Here is a 17,280-nt window from a genome sequence, read left to right as displayed (position 1 = left end):
GGAGTGGGATGCTTAACTGATTGAGCTACCCAGGCGCCTCACCATTCTACCAAATCTTAAATATCTCTGGTAGCCGGCTTAATACAATGGCAGTCTATTCCATTCAAATAGGTTTAAATATTGGGAACTTTTTATTTTAAATTAAAACATTCTTTCTTAAAATTTTCCACTTTTGATTTCAGCTATATCCACTCATTAAATGGATAAAGATATACTAACTTAAAAACTACTTTTATCACACTATAGAGATAAATGAGTCACAAAAACTTAATTTAGAACATGCTTGCATTGTATAGGAAGTAGGACTAATATGAAATCCATTAACTTCCAGAACTCAACATTATATTTATAGAACTCTGACATTCAATTTGTAACAAAGAGTATTATGAAGCATATATTAGAGTTCCAGAAGTAATAATTAATAGCCTAGCATGACCTAGAATCAGGGTGAAGAAAGGAGAAAAACATCACCCTCAGCCATAAATCTTCCCATTTTATAGAAGTTATTAAATTATCTTTAAATATCAAAACTATATACATTATACACACACACACACACACACACACACACACAACTTGAAAGCAATTTGGCACTTCCTATCATAAATGGGTTCTGATTAAGAATTCTGCAATCTATGATAGACATTTTTCTGGCCAGAATCTTTCTAATAACTATTTCTTGCAGGAAGAACTGGTGAACAAAGAAGGGGATACTATAGGTCTAAGCACATTTGAGTTCAAAGGCAAACCCCTACCAGCCCTGTGACTTTAAATGGCAATTACTATTCTGATTTGAAATCTCTGATTCTTCATCTTTGTGAAATGGAGATAACATTTTTCCTCATTTGTTGATGATAAAGTTTAAATGAGAAAATGAACATAAATCTTGTGAAATACAGACTTGTACTAAGTACTCAAGAACATTATAAAATAGTCAGTTATGCCTGTTATCAAGTAATTGGCAATCCAGAAAAGTCTGTCAGGCATTTTGCAGGAAGAATTCTTACATGGGGTTGGAACAACAGAGTCAAAAGTAAATCAAGGGTTACCTAATCCAAACAACATGATTCTGTAATATAAATATCTTTCACTGACGGTTAAAAAGCTTAAATATTGATTGATCTACCTTGAGGGGATTTACATTATCATTTACAAAATTATTCTGAATTTATAAGAGACTTCCAGCAACTATTGCCTCATACGCAGACTATGACGTGTAATTTTCTAATCAGACGGTTTTATTTTCAACTACCTTATATTATTCATAATAATACCACTAATTGGTGATGTTTATAAGCCATTTACTCTGAATCTGGATCTGTGCTAAAATCTTTACATGAGGTTGCCTTATTTCATCTTTAAAACACCCCGAGTGGACATTCTTACCCACCATACTTCACAGGATTATACACTGAAATTTGGGGAAGACTGTTCACTATGTGGCGGGAACTATCCTAAGCCTTGTATAAATATCAACTCATTTCATCTTCAAAATAGCCTTAGGAGGCAGCTTCTCTTATTATCAGCCCCATTTTACAGATTAAGAAATCAAGGCTCGGAGTCTTTAAATACATTACCCAATGTCACATGGCTAACAAAGGACATTGTCAAGATTTCAACCCAGCCAACTTGGCTCCTGGGGTCATCTACTCACCAACACAAGATGTTGTTTCTGAACAGTGGTAGAACAGGCAGAATTCACAGCCCATAGTCTTAGCTACTTGGCTGTATTATCTCAGTTTTATCATCTCCATCTTAAAAGGGGCAAACAGAAACTAAGAGGTAGGAGAATGTGGCAAGGTCACCCAACTGATCCATACTTAAACCCCCAGGCTGTGCTGCTTCCTCTTTTTAATAGTGAGAGTTGCATTTTTCAAATGGAAACGACCAAATTTGTGTCCACTGGACACTTTATGATAAACAAACAAAAAACCCCCAAAAAAGCCTGTTGCCACTTCTAAAAACATGCTTGCTAACCTGGCAGGCACAATCTTTCTGCTTAGATTTACGCTTTCCTGTGAAATTCATTTGTGGTGATTTGAGATGACTGATGCTTCTACAGAATACATTTGAGATGCACATGTGTGCTGAGTGTGACATACTTAACACTTGATAATTTTTCTCACATATGTGAAATGTGGATTATGATTTTGACATCTTCAATTCTCATTTGTCACACAGGGACTCTGGAGTTAGAGCTGAGTCCCATCTGATCCAAATACAAAGGTTTTAAATGAATTACTGCTCCTAAAGGCAGAAAAGCAGACTTGAAAAAGAAGCTGAGATATAGTAATTTTAAATTTGCTTCGCTGAGTATATAAAGCACCAGAAAAGCACTCAGGTTTTTCACTGAAGGAAAACAAACCCTCATAATTACTTTCTTTACATAAAAAAAAACCCATACATTTAATAAATTTAATACATTATTAAGCTATATAATATTGACCCTGACTTAATTATAGCAGGTACTGCCTCCTATTCAGAAAACGTCTTTCCTGTTATTGAACTGCCAACTTGCCAAAAGGGCAGACGTTATCCCTCCCTAATCGTCTCCTGGCAGAAAAGACCATGAATAAAAATGGAGGCAAAGCAGTGACTGACATATTTCTAATCGATTAAGACAACCCACACAATAGGCAAAACATGCCATTTTTATAACCGTATAGAATAAATATTTTAAGATATAGCACATGTTGGCATATTTTGATACACATAAGTACAATGCAAGAACAAATTAATAAAGCACAAATATAACAATTATATAGATCATTATGTGTGCCTAGAAACTAACGCTTAGCCAGAGAAGAGTAATATAAATTGTATGCTGGGAAACCAATACGTTATAAACAATATTCAACAAACACTTACAATGTTCCAGAATATATAGCAAACATAGGAATTTTCCCTATTACTCTTCTCCGCGCTTTAAGGTAGATACTATTATTCCTATTTGACGGTTGAAGAAAATGAGACGAAGAGTCGTAAAGTCACAAAGCTGGTGCGGGCCAGAGCAGGACATTAAAGCCACATGTGTCTGACTCTACAGTCTGCCCCTTTAGGCATTTGGGTGTACTTGCTCCCAAGGGTGAAAAGAAAACTATCTGTAAACGTTATAAAACTGAGAATTGTTTTAAAAGACCGATAATAAAAATGGTAATAGACACAGGGAAAAGTCATGGCATCTGGGTTTCATTTCACCTTTGAGAACAAGCAAGTTAACTTCCTAAAGCCTCAAGTTCTTGAAAAGAGGAGACAAGAGGGCAGAAGAAGGGAAGAGGAAGCAGAATAGGACTAGAGAATACGGGTTACGTTTTTCTTAAAAGATGAAATTCGAGGCCTTTATCTTCAGGATGAAACATTGTTCCAAAGTGACCACCGCAAAACACAATGCTAGTAACCGTGTTTCTTACACTGTGAGCATGAAGGCCTGCAGGAGATGACAGCTGTGGACCAACAGGGGCCACCTTACCTGTAAATGAATGGAGCCACCGTGGCAGTGTTGGGGTGGCTGTGTTGCTGCTGCTGAGGCAGGTGGACGGCACCGTTCCCCGCAGTCTGCCCACTGCCTTGTGCCCCTAGCACGGCACAGGAACCGGCATGAGAAGCTTGGCCGGCTTCCCTTCCTTCCAAAGGAGCAGGGCAATTGGATGTGCTTGCTTTTTCAGTGGTAACGGGCTTAGGTAAGGACTGGGAAGGGCTTCCCTTGGTAGTCCTGAATTTTTCTGACTCTTTGCTCACTGCACTGCCAGATGAAATGGTTTGCTTTGCTGTTGGCACCTTCGAGCCCGGTTTGGGAATGCCGCTGGAAGAGGGGATTAAGCTTTCTTTCTTGGCTGCTGTCGTCTTGCTACCCTTTGGGATCAAGCTTGCGATTTTAGAGGTCTTCTTTGGAGCCGTCTCTGTCACCTGATCCTTCTCGTCCTTGACTGGTTTTTCAGTGCAAACTTTATTTTTGTCCCTGTTCTTTTCCTCTTTTTCCTTTGGCTGTAGCAAAGACTTTTTATTGCTGAGGTTTTTGCTTCCAGCTTTTGGAGGAGCTAATTTAGGTGACACTTTGGGGCTGCTGTTGGTTGAGCCACCGCTATTCAGACCACTGCTAAAACCTTCCATTTCACCAGATTCAGAAAAGGCATCGTCATCCTTCCCGCCATCACTGGGTCCTGAACTGGGAGACTGTGGGGGCCGTAAAGCAGTCCGGGCATTGACCAGCTTGAATTTTTCAAGCATGGATTTCTGTCCCGAGGGAGCTGTTTTGGCCCCTTCTGACCCAGGCGGCTTCAGTCTGTCTGCAGAGGGTGTGGGAGAGGTGGCTGGGCTTGGCTGCTTCACGGTCAGCATGGTGGAGGTGGCGCTGTGCTTGACATTCATGGACTTGCTGCGCCAGGGTTTGCTGGCACTTGGGGAAGGGATGGCGGAGGCAGGTGGCTGCCCAGCAGTGCCAGGGGGCTGTGTGTTTCCATTTACACCTGAAGACGGTTGAGGTCCTTTGGAGGAATCTGGACGTGAAGAAAAAAATGATCAAGAAAAGGCTGATGACTTTTGATCGTTTATTTCACACCACAGAGTACTGCTAACGACAGACACAGGAAAGGATCTCTCCTGTAAGCAGAAAAGAGACATGCTATGGGGCATCGATCACTCTTGTGCTATGGTTGTCTTTGTACCACGTATCACACATTCAGGATCTGAGAGCCACTGGTTTTAGAAAACAATTATTTTCCCTTCTAAAATTTTCCTAACCCAAAGGAACTTCGCTAGTCATACACATCCAAAGAGAAAACACTATCCTTTCCTTAAGCAGTTCTTTGTATTTCTCCCAATTATTGCTGTAGTTCATAGCAGTAAATTGATATTCCACATAGTTTTATAAAATACGTTGTATGATAAGTGTTGAGAAATCACTTTAACCTATAGGAGACTAGCTTTTTGTCAGCTGATTAAATGTGCTTATGAATCATGATTTAGCTCCCAGTATTGTTTGTTTTAATCTGAATTTAAAAAAAGCAGGAAATCTATGCTTATATGGGTCAGATAATGTACTGTTACATATATAGACACACACATTATATATAACATATATAAATATACATCATATGTAACATAAAATATATGTTATATATTACATATATTACACATCACACATATTACATATAATTTTAATATATACTTAGATATATTACATACAATATATATTACATAAAACATATGTTATATATGCAACATAAATTTCATATATACTATATAATCCTTATAACAACCCCATAAGGTATGTATTGATATTATTCCTGTTTCACAAATAAAAAACTCGTAACTTGTTCAAAGTCACTCATCCTGGATTTGAACACAATTCAGAGCTGGTGCCCTTAACTAACATACCTCCTGAAGTGATGTGAACAAACTCTAAAGACTACTAAAAAAATCAAGCTATTTTCGGGGGGGGGGGGCTGTGAAAAAAAAAGTACTTTATAATGCATGTGTTTACTCACTTTACTTACTTTCCACTCAGAAATCTGATTATGATATGAACTGTTATATGACTGTTTTAACACTGATTAATGCCTGATAAAAAGTCTCATTTTTAAGGATGAAAAACTAAATCAAAAAAGAGATTTTATAACAGGGCATAGAATAGAAAGAACTGAGCTTGGAGTTTAAAGACCTCAGTATAAATGTTATTTAATATTGAGGAACAGTATAATTCTGGTCAAGTCATTTACTCTAAATTTCATCTACCATAAATGACTCCTTCTTTCATCTTTTTTTTTTTGAGGCATGAAATGATCAATGATTAAATTAGATATTTATGTAACAGAAGCATCATTTAGCACTGTTAACACACTAGACATTGACAAATAAATGCAGAGCTGTTTTTGATGAAATGTCCAAAGGAAATATTTTATAAATAATATCCTTTTCCTAATATTCAAGAATTAGAGCCCATTCAATTTCATCAAATATTTACAACTATAAAACTACAATACTTTTATTTTAAATGTGTTCTTCAAAATGCAGGGAAAATAATGTGTAATCAAGCCCATTTGTACCAAAAACTACTTTTAACCATTTTTCAGAAAAGGAAACTAATATAAAAAAGAGAAAGTAAAGAAATTAGAGACACAAAAATAGGTTAAATTATTAGTTAAGTATTTGTGTGAGTTAAGCTTTTTAAAAATAAGTGTGCCTAAAATGATAATAGATTTGTGAAATTTATATTAACAAGAATAGACAAATGCATTTTATAGTTAATATTCACTTTTTATTCCAAATTTTCATTTAAATTAAAGTTAACATACAGTGTAATATTAGTTTCAGATGTAAGATGTAGTGATTCATCACTTATACAAAACACCCGCTGCTCATCACAAGTGCCCTCTTTAATATTTCTTTTATTTTTTTTTTAATTTTTTTTAACGTTTATTTATTTTTGAGACAGAGAGAGACACAGCATGAACGGGGGAGGGTCAGAGAGAGAGAGGGAGACACAGAATCGGAAACAGGCTCCAGGCTCTGAGCTGTCAGCACAGAGCCCGACGCGGGGCTTGAACTCACAAACTGCGAGATCATGACCTGAGCCGAAGTCGGATGCTTAACCGACTGAGCCACCCAGGCGCCCCTTTAATATTTCTTTTAAAAATTGGTATACCAACATTAATTCTAACTCTCATTACCTTTCTACATTTCCATATTTCAACTGGCAAAAGTTACTGTAAGATTGTACATGTATACTTTATGTTAAAATGTAAGAGTCTACTGAAAAGTCAAAATGCTTACATGGCATATTTAAATTGTACAGCCTATGATGATAAATTGATGTTTTTCAATATTCAGGTAATATCTGTAATTGTGTCCATTTCTAGAATATCTGTAGAAATCCATTAGGTTTGTATATAAACACTAAGGTATTCTGAAAAACAGTAGGGGTATCGACTAATTCAGGACAAACAAATCTAACAAGCTTCAAAATAACCAGTCTCAAATACATTCACTCTCTGTTAATGGATTTCAATCTTTTACTTCAATCTCTTTTAAGTATAGGTAGTTCCAAATTTATTTCGCTCACATGTTAAGATCCCTTTCAGAGACTGATAACATGTCACCAAAATTTGAATCTACCTGCAGGTAGAAATGCCTACCAAATATTTCTTCAGAATAATTTCTATTTAGTGGTCAGGTCTCAACTTTGACCTCACTTCCTCTGGAAAAAAACAAAACAAAACAAAACAAAACAAAAGAAAACACAAAAACATTATCCCCACCCCCATTTCTGATCATCCTAGCATCAAATCTGGGTCGGGTGGCTCCTTTACATTTTTCCCTAGCTTATTATTTCCTCCCTTATGACCATTATTACTCGAGTGTAATTGCCTGTTTCCTATACTGCACTTTGTGTTCCATTAAAGCAAAGACCAAGTCTGTTATTATGCATAGAATGTCTAACACCCTAAGTCTTTCACATAGAGGTTCTCAAACTTTAATGGGCACAGAAGTTATCTGGGGATCCTATTGAGCACACAACACATTGTGATTCCGCAGATCTGCTATGGGCCCTGAGATTCTGCATTTCTAATAAGCTCCAGATGCTGCTGCTGCTGCTGCGTCACAAACCATGTTTCGAGTAACAAAGGTTGAACAGACTCGGAAATCCTGGCAGTTGCTGACATCAGTTTTCAAGAATTTTTCTTATGCCAGTACCCAATTTGGTTGAATTTGTCACATGGTCCATAGATGTGCAGTATTAATATTCTTTGCCTTCTGAACTTTCAGAGTTCGGCCAGTTCGATATTCGTGGGATGCTTGGCAATGTGTGGCTAGGGATATGGCAAACAAAAGAAGCCCGTCAGGTTCTCCTGACGGCCACACATATAGTGTGTGTCCTCTTTGTATTTGCAACTCGATTAAGAAGTCGGGAGACTCCTGTCCCTGTGTGCCTGGGAGCTTTGGTGGGAATGAGAAGAAAAGGTAGGAAAGAATCCACCAGGATGTTTAAGTGTTCTGCCATTAGCTAGATAGACTGCTATAGCAGTTCAAGTACAGAAGAGGAATTTCAACATCACCACTCTCAAAAATGAGACAGGAGGGACTCCAAATTATGACATCCACATCCAAACCATGGTCACCATCACAGCAACAGCTGTAAAACTGTTCTCAGATGAGTACACACATATAAGACACTTCTCTAAGCTCCACTCTAAATCTGTCCCCAGCCTCTCTCTATAGAGCAGCAGTGAGGTGCTTTGGGTCTCATTAAGAGGGCAAATCATAGGTTGCTGTGCATCAGGAAGGCACTGGAATAATAAGAGTCTCCCCGGACTCCTCACAATAAAGGTTGCACAACAGCAGCCACTGAAATGGGAGGGTCTGTAGCTCCGAGAGCGCCACGAATTCTAGTCTCTGTGCAATTTCCATGTTCAATATTAAATAGCCTGGTCTCACGGATATATTTCTGAGTGTTGATAACTCAGCTTCTGACTATGAACGGGTTGTTATCTGGGTATGAGGAAAGGAACAGCTACCCAATGCACATATTTAAGGGCATTCTTGCAATGGATCTGTCTTGAATCTGCAGGACCTATGTCTACAGCTCTGGCTTCTTGTCTCTAACCTCTAAAGAGACATTTGCTCCCACTTGCTCTCCTTTCTCTCCTCCCCTTCCTCCGCCTCCACCTCCACCATCATCAACCCCACTACAACCAAATACTATTATTTATCAACTGCTTACTTTTTCCAAGTACTCTGATACTTGCTATCACGTTTAAAGCTCTTCATATGTAGGATCTCACTTACACCCATAATAACCTGTAATATACTTATGATTTCTTGTGTTATAAATGGGAAAACTGAAACTTAAAAGAGAAAGTAACTTGTTCCAATTCACACATATAGTAAAGCTCAGAAAAGAGAGAGGCAAAATTAAAGCTCAGGTTTTTCTGACTCCAAATTTTGGAGGCTCTTCACTCTCTCTTTCTTTTCCCATATGTTCGCTGCACGCCCAGAAATTCTGCTGGTGTGGCTCTCTAGAAAGCCACGTTTGCCACAATAGTGAAGCTAATTGGGTACCTCCTTGAAGCATGGTGTCTTTCTTTCTCAAGAAGCAGAATACAAATGGGGAGAACAGTATAGGAGACACTCTCTACTTGGTACATTATATACTAACTCCTTGGGCACTCGACTTGAACCACCCGGCTGAGTTGACATAAGAATAGTATTTAATTCATGCTCAGAAAACACGTACATTGACAGTTAATTTTTAGTCATCTCATCTTAAAAAAAAAAATAACATTGATGACCTGGAAAAAAGTACCAATCTAGCTCTAAAATTAACACATGTTGATAAGTGTGGCAGTCACACAGGCATATGGCTAAGTTTAGATAAGACATTTCTCTGTGGAACTGCAGCTAGCTTTAGAGTTTAGCCCCATGTTGCCTGCTGTTACCCTGAGAGAGGTGACAGGGACGGTCCTCAACCTATTTACCTCTTCTTCCTCCCTGAAGAGTATGTTGCTTAGATGGAAGCAAACTAGCTTTCAACTTACAAAGTAACACCAAAATAACCAAAATGATGACAATAGCACCATTCGTTGGAAAGTATTCGCTGCATAGCAGACATTGTACTCCTTGATACACAGGATCCCTGCTAAATACTGGGCAACGTTAACATCACAGGTCATTGGGAAAGGAAGAAAATGATTTATCGATGTGACCCTGGCAATTAATTAATTTAGACTCACATTTCACAATAACATATCAAAACACATTTGAACATTTTAAAAAGTAAAAAGAAAAAAATGCAGAATTCAAATCCAAATATGTCTTGTTACCAACTGGCCCCTTATTCACCTCACCACACTATCTTCCATAAACAATTGCCTGTGCCATGCACAGGCAATCATCAATGCAATTGATGCATTGATTGCACAGGCAATGCAATCATCAACTTTATGATGACTTAACAGAAACATGGAATGGTATCACCGGAACCCTAGAGGTGCTATCCATTCTGCACATGCTCATATCGTACCACTTGCAATGTTACAGTGCCACTTTGTGGAGCATTGTGAAATTTAGGGAAATTTCTATTCGCCAGCCACTTTTTTTTAAGTATGCAATTTATGTACTGGCATGAATAACACGTGTTCACCTCAATATGGGAGCATTTATACATAAGGAAACAACATATATTCTCAAGTCTGTTGATTCACATCATCTAATACACATACTGAATTATGTTACCTCATGAAAAATCCCTAAGATTAACCTGCAATTTTCATTTAACATTATATTTTAGGCTTCTATAAGTATCAAGGAAATAAAGCAAAAAGTCATGGTGGAACACATAAATAAATCACTAGTAAAGCAATGTAATAAGTAAAAGATAATTGCATTATCTTGAAAATGCAGCAGTTTAGTTCTTTAATGCTATAGTAATTCAGAGCATTTAAAAAAAAAAGGAAAAAGTACTTAAGAACCAGATAGTTTTTAGCAGTCAACATTCCATGACTGATGCAACCTTCACATTAAGCTTTACAAAAGCTCATTACTTTTCAAAAGTTCATTTCCAATGCTGCCAAATTCTCCGTATCAGTCCTTTTAAATCTATGTTGAGTGTAAATGAAAGTGAACACGTCCACACCAGAAGACACTTCATTAGGATCCAGGAGAACAGAAAGGACATCTCCTTAGTAGATACACAGGTACAACGTAAGAATCACTTGGGAGAAACAATGAAAAGATGGCAAAATGCCCTCTGGTACTGTGGCATGTTTCTTAGCAACACAGAAAAACAATTCTCTGCTCACAAAGTGTCAAGCAGTAATTGTTTACAGATCATATTTCAGAAACTGAATTCCAAATGAAGCTAGGGATATTTACGCTCCTAATAATATTAAACTGTGTCACCTTTTGCAGATTTAATACCCAGGTTTTATACAACAAGAATGATTTCTTAAGATAGTTTGCTTCAGGCATATAGAGTGTGTATCTAAATGAACCAGGGCATCATCTTCACAAGATCACAAGACGGGTATTTACTTTTTTTTTTTTACAGCATAGATCTGTGTGTAGTGTATGGGCAAAGTGATAAATGCTGGGGTCGGAACGTATTATTCGATGTCCGTATCTGAATGGCAGGTCGCCAAGAGAAGAAATTTGGACTCTTGGAAGAAATGCTTCTCTACAAACAGAGCTATCTTCATTTTCCCACTTGGTCTGAAAAATTTGTTCCCACTTTCAATTTCAACAGAGGGTGAAATGGCATTGCCCCCAGCTGTGACAACGTTTCTCTCCTGCCTTCTCTGCAAGCAAGCATCTATGGCCATGCTCACGGACATTTAATTCATTTGCTAAAATGGTGAAATGAGCACCCTCTTTTTTGAATTGTTTTATTAAAATTACGTTAGATATATCTTTGGAAGTTGGTGACTCTCTACTGATTTCCTTTCATTAGATAAGTCACACAGTTTGCAAGTAAGTTAGTTTTACAGTGCCATACATGTGAAAAGCTGTGCTTTCACAGTATGTTTTTTTTAATAGAGAAATGAACCTGTTTTCACTGTCAATAAATCTTTATTATCTATTACAAATTCTAGAGATTCTTCAAGTGTTCATGTAACTCATCACCCAAGACTTATTAAAGAAAGTAGAAAGTATACTTCCTCTTAGAAGCATTTCAGGGAGCATGTTGTGGATAATGTGGATAATACCTCAAGTAAAATGTATTAATTTATTAAACTTAAATATTACAACTTAATAACTAAGAAAGGAAGAGCAATTAATTAGAATACTCAAGTTAGTATTTTCTGAATTCTGTCCTTATAACACTATAACCTTTGAAAAATCTTATTTAATGTTCCCCTTACTTGATCATATTTAGGATATGTATGCAAACTAGTCTGTGATAGAGATAAGCTTGTCAGCAGAAGGAATCTTACATTTTTATATAAATTACACTACCACTGTAAATATCCATGACAAAAGGGTAAATAAAACATTCTTACCCCAAAAATATACCACTCTAATAGTCTAAAGAGTAAAGTATAAATGGTTTCATTTGTGATGTTTGTTAGTGTTTTGTTTGCTCTTATAACTTAAGATAATATTTTAGAAATATAAAATAGAATGACAATGATTAATTTTGAAACACCGAAGGGTGCTTGGCTGGCTCAGTTGGTAGCGTGCATGATTTCTGATCTCAGTGTTGTGAGTTTGAGTCCCACCTTGGGTGTGATTACTTGAAATAGACGAATGAATGAATGAATGAATGAATGAATAAATAAATAAATAGAATCTTTTAATAGAAACATTGATATTGGATGTATTCATTAAGTTGTAACTCCGTATTAATAGAAAATACTATGTAGCAATCATATGATGCAATTTATGTTTCAGTCATTTTTGACAGTTTTCAGACATCTAATGCCTATATTGGGCATATTATAATATTTGTGAAGGTGTGATCACACACCTTAATGCTTTAGAATTTTTAGTTAGTTGGAATCAAAAGTAATGAAAACTCTGATATTTTGCTGCAGTTATGGATCTGAGGAAATCTGCTTTACGTTGTCAAAAACTTCATAATGTATGTCATCTGTCTCCACCTTGTGGTGGTTGTAAATATTGCTACATCCTAGTTTTGTATTACTTCCTAGACATACGTAAGAGAGGTTGGTTGAATGGCTATGGAAAAATAGAAATGTTTGTCTACTTTTAGATTTTTACTTTTAGACACTAGAAATACAGAAAATAATTTCACACGACTGAAAACTTCAGATACACCATGATATCAAAATGTTAGCTCATCCAAAGCATTTCTAAATTTCTTTGCCAATGTTATTAGTCATTTCTTGCAAAAATTTCAGATAATTATATAATCTCATAGTTAAATTGGATATATGAAGAGTTCATTCAACATATCTCTATGTCTAAACAAACTTTCCCTTAGAATTTCATAGCACATTCAGGCTCTGTATGACACTTTCTAGGAAAGTCACACAACAAAGAAAATTGTTGTCTCCCTTTTCCTCAGGAAAAGTGTAAATCTTCAGTAATATTTCTCAGGTTCCTGAATCAGAAGCTTTCTTCTATACTTTAAAGAAATTCCTAACTTACAATTATACATTATTTTCTTCCTTTGTTCCATTTGATACAAGAACAGAGGGCATTGCAGGGATCCAGGGACATTGCTTTGCCTTCAGGGATTTATGGTCTGTTTTAATTTTTTGTCTGTTTGTTTGTTTGTTTTTAAATATTTGTTTATTTTGAAAGAGAGCGGTGGGGGGGGGGACATGCATGAGCAGGGAAGGGGGAGCGAGAGGGAGGGAGAGTGAGAATCCCAAGCAAGCTACTTGCTGTCAGGGCAGAATCCCCACTTGGGGCTCCATATCACGAATCATGAGACCATGACCTGAACCGAAATCAAGAGTCAGAAACTTACTGACTGAGCCGCCCAGGAGCCTCTGTTCCAATTTTGTTTTAATGGCTGGGAAATCTTCACAAAAAATGTCCAATTGACAGATTATCTGTCAGTTCATGTGTAAGTTAGAGAAAGCTGTCTAATCAGATACTCTTATGAAACAATTTGATATGATCTAATCTGAGCGATAAAGTTCCTATCTGGCTGAGTTTGCCTGCTATTCTATTAACTAAGCATATTTTCCACTTATGGACTTCATGTTTTGCTGCATGGAAAGCTAAATACTGTAAAGAGAAGTTAAAATTGTATTGGTTTGCAAAAATTACCACAAAATCCACCCGAAGGCCTTAGTCCCTCACACAGTCACACTGCCTATAACAGTAGAGTTTCTTGATTCCCTCATGGTTTTGATATACATTGAACGTGCTCTCACTTGTGTCCATGCTCCACAGTGCAATGTATCAAGCCAGCACCTAGTTAAATGCACACTGCACAATACAGAGAATTGTGTATCATCTAGTGAGAATACAATTTGTCTTTAACACAGACTTCCACTATGCCCCCTTTCTTCCTGATGATTTTGTGATTTGATATTTCCATTCTGCACTCTTCAAGAAAATAAAACAAACATGGATAATTTGTCTCTTTAGGGAAAACTAAGGTCACATTATTTCTGTGATAGATTAAATATCTATCCTAATTATGCCTCAATTTCTGATGCCCAAAAGACTTATGGCATTTATGTTAACTGAAGCTAAATATTCAAATAAGTTTAATATAAATTTATCAATTTATAATAATTGTTCATAAAACATGAGAAGGCAAAAGAGGAGAAAATATTTTTGGGAGAAAGATTTTAGACTTGGGTATACAATTAACCACTTTAAATTGTTTGTAATGTGTCATTTATTTTTGAGGGAGAGAAAGGGACAGAGTATGAGCAGGGGAGGGACAGAGAGAGAGGGAGACACAGAACCTGAAGCAGGCTCCAGGCTCTGAGCTGTCAGCCCAGAGCCCGACGCAGGGCTCAAACCCACTGAAACTGCGAGATCATGACCTGAGCCAAAGTCGGATGCTTTAGTGACCGCACCACCCAGGCACCTCTACAATTAAACACTTTAGAATGTATGAGTCTACTTCCTTAAAATGTTCTTTAGAATGAAAAGCCCTGAAGAAAGCTAGAATTCAGGAGGGGGCAGTTTGAAAACATGAAACTGTGCTGGTAAGAACTCCATTCCAAAAGCCATTAACACTGCTCAAATATTGGACTTAGTATGTAATTTACAAGGCTAATACCTTAGCCTTATGCCATAATGATGTAACAGGCAAACACTTACCTTTTTCATTTCCATTTGCATAATTTGGAGGCTTGTTTTTGTCAATGCTGTTAAAGCTCTGACTTCTCCTATTTAAATTAGAGGCTCCCTGGGCTTTACTGCTGCTGCCTGCAGCTGGCACCCTAGAGGGACCTGGAAGCCTGAAATAATATAAGAAAAATTACATCATTATTGTATATTGCAAAAAGATAGGGGTAGGAGGTTCTGAGCAGGGAAGCCTTAATGGGAAAGGCACAATATAGGATGTTCTAAAATCTATTTAGCAGAAAATTGGTGGCTTAAGTGATAAATAGCTAAACACAAGGATTAAGAATCTTCAGAAAAAATCTTGTCTCACTCTTCAATAAGTCTGTCCTCAAATGATATTAACAATGTAGAACAATTAGAAATAATGTGACCTTTAACTTAAAAAGTCATTCTTACCATACCCCTAATAATAATAATAATAATAATAATAATAATAATAATAGTAATAGTAATAAAACTTGGACTTAAAAGTACTATAACAATTACATGAAAAGCAAGGGAAATGACAACACAAATTTATTATGTTCTCAGGGTATTAATCACCTATTTGCAGTTATTATTAAGTTGTTCTTTTCAATGTATGGGGCATTTGTTTTTATCCTACATAGCTGTAGCCTAAGTCAACTTGATAATAAGAAAAATAAAGGTACTGAAAAAACTGCTAACAGCAAATGCTTATAGTATATCTAAGGTAGTAAACTACTCTTATTAAAACATGGTGCAGAGACAAGGTCATGAATTAATTTATATTTCATTGGTCTGCCTCAATTTTTTTTTTCTGTAACTGTTTTACCAAAAATAAGTACAAAGACTCTACTGGTTATCTTGCAAGTGTGGCCAACTGATCACAGAGGTGATATAACAAGAGAAGATGAAGGTCTCAGAACAAGAAAATCTCTATGAGCAGAATGATAATGTAAAATACGCCTACAGTGACAGTAACTTTAGCTATTCTTTGTGTATGGAAGACAGACCACAAGGAAATACAGACAGACTGTCTTAAAATTAGGGTAAGTTTCACATTAGGGTGTGATTTAGAGTTATTTTACATGGACTAACACTAAATACCAATGTGGATAATTTATTTCACTGCTAAAGTAGTTTCCACAATAAAATTTCAAGTATCAATTATTTCATGAATTGTGCCGAAAACATACAATCACTATATTTTATTTTATACTATTAACATATTGTATATATAATAAACAATCTGTATCAATTAAAACTAGTCATTAGGAACCAATGTTGGCATCCTAGGTCATATTTAAAAACATGATCTTAAAGGATGTCAGCATCTTTGCCAGCATTTGCTGCCATCGTGTGAATGTCACTGTGTACTTCTCTGACATTTTCTATTTTAAAAGAAAAAAATCCAGAACTTGAAAATGAAGCACTGAAATTTTTACTGTTCTCTCATACTATATTTTTAAAATGAAAGTATAAAATAAAAATAACTGTTATATTGATGCACAATATATCACGATTTCAAGATAAGTTGTTACTATATTCGTATTTTAACTCACCTTTATAATTGATACATTATCTCCATAGATTATTAGGAAATCAAACTCTTAAATACTATAGGTACCTTTAAAAAATAGCGACAGGTATTGCAACATGGAATGAACATCAGGAAAACTCAAGTACCAGCTTAAAAACAGAAGTTCTGCTTTCTTGGAATACTTGGTAATTTCAAAATGTTGATTGCATTTTGGAGTTTAAATACATATGGCTAAATAAATAGCTCCTTCGGCTGTTTTGCCAATTAGAAATTGCCTCACACATGAGATTGGAACCTTTTCGATGATTCCAGCATTAACTTTTGCTCAAATGGATCCACAGGGTATGTAAGGACACCACAATTAACTACAGACACCAAGAATTTTGAGTACCAGTGACTGCACTCTGCAGAAAGAACTCAATTAATTAATTTGGCCAAATGTCCCAATCATAATAAATCTGAGAACTACTCCTGCAGACACAGCTACAGACTTAGAAAGTTCATTCCAAACTCACATGCATAAACACATTTCGTCACAAAACTTGCCCTGCTTGCAATGAAACTTGACCTGTTTCTAGAAAGCAATTAAAATACATTTTAATCTTTACCGTGACCCATGAAGCCAAATGATCTTCAGTTCTCAGAAGAACAAATTAAAACAAATTAAAAAATCCATTTGCTCTTCTCATTACCCTAATGTGACAGGCAGCCAGAGCTCCAGATCATTCATCAAAGTAATAAAAAGAGAAATAAGAATGAAGCCAAAAAAAGACAAGAGAGAGAGATATTCTATTAAATCAAAGTACTAAAGTATATTTTATATGCATGAGCCTTAGAAGTGGTAATAAAAAATGCTTATTGTACATGGCAGGTCACTGTTCTTTGCACATCTGAATTCATATCATTTTTCTTACTTTGAATTAAATACCCTTTACATTTTTCTCTCCAGAATCGTTTAAATTACTATGGAAATGAACATAACTTAGAAAACCAGGGCAAGAGGAAAA

At 36.2% G+C, this 17,280-nt stretch overlaps 1 protein-coding gene across 2 annotated transcripts in view; it reads right to left on the bottom strand.

Moving 5' to 3' along the window:
- The window catches only part of NAV3 (neuron navigator 3), a 350,852-nt gene that overhangs the window by 187,325 nt on the left and 146,247 nt on the right, over positions 1-17,280 (bottom strand). For both annotated transcript variants that reach the window (XM_047066485.1, XM_047066486.1), the window contains exons 7-8: positions 14,746-14,885; positions 3,470-4,496 (exon numbers count right to left, since the gene is read on the bottom strand). In XM_047066485.1, coding sequence (XP_046922441.1) covers positions 3,470-4,496; positions 14,746-14,885 — 1,167 coding nt within the window. The remainder of the gene's footprint in view (positions 1-3,469; positions 4,497-14,745; positions 14,886-17,280) is intronic.

This window comes from Lynx rufus, unplaced genomic scaffold (assembly GCF_022079265.1).
Source record: "Lynx rufus isolate CCGP_SWC_20201006 ecotype Redwood Valley unplaced genomic scaffold, mLynRuf1.p SCAF_7, whole genome shotgun sequence".
Taxonomy (NCBI): domain Eukaryota; kingdom Metazoa; phylum Chordata; class Mammalia; order Carnivora; family Felidae; genus Lynx; species Lynx rufus.
This window is presented reverse-complemented; position numbering and strand designations above follow the sequence as displayed.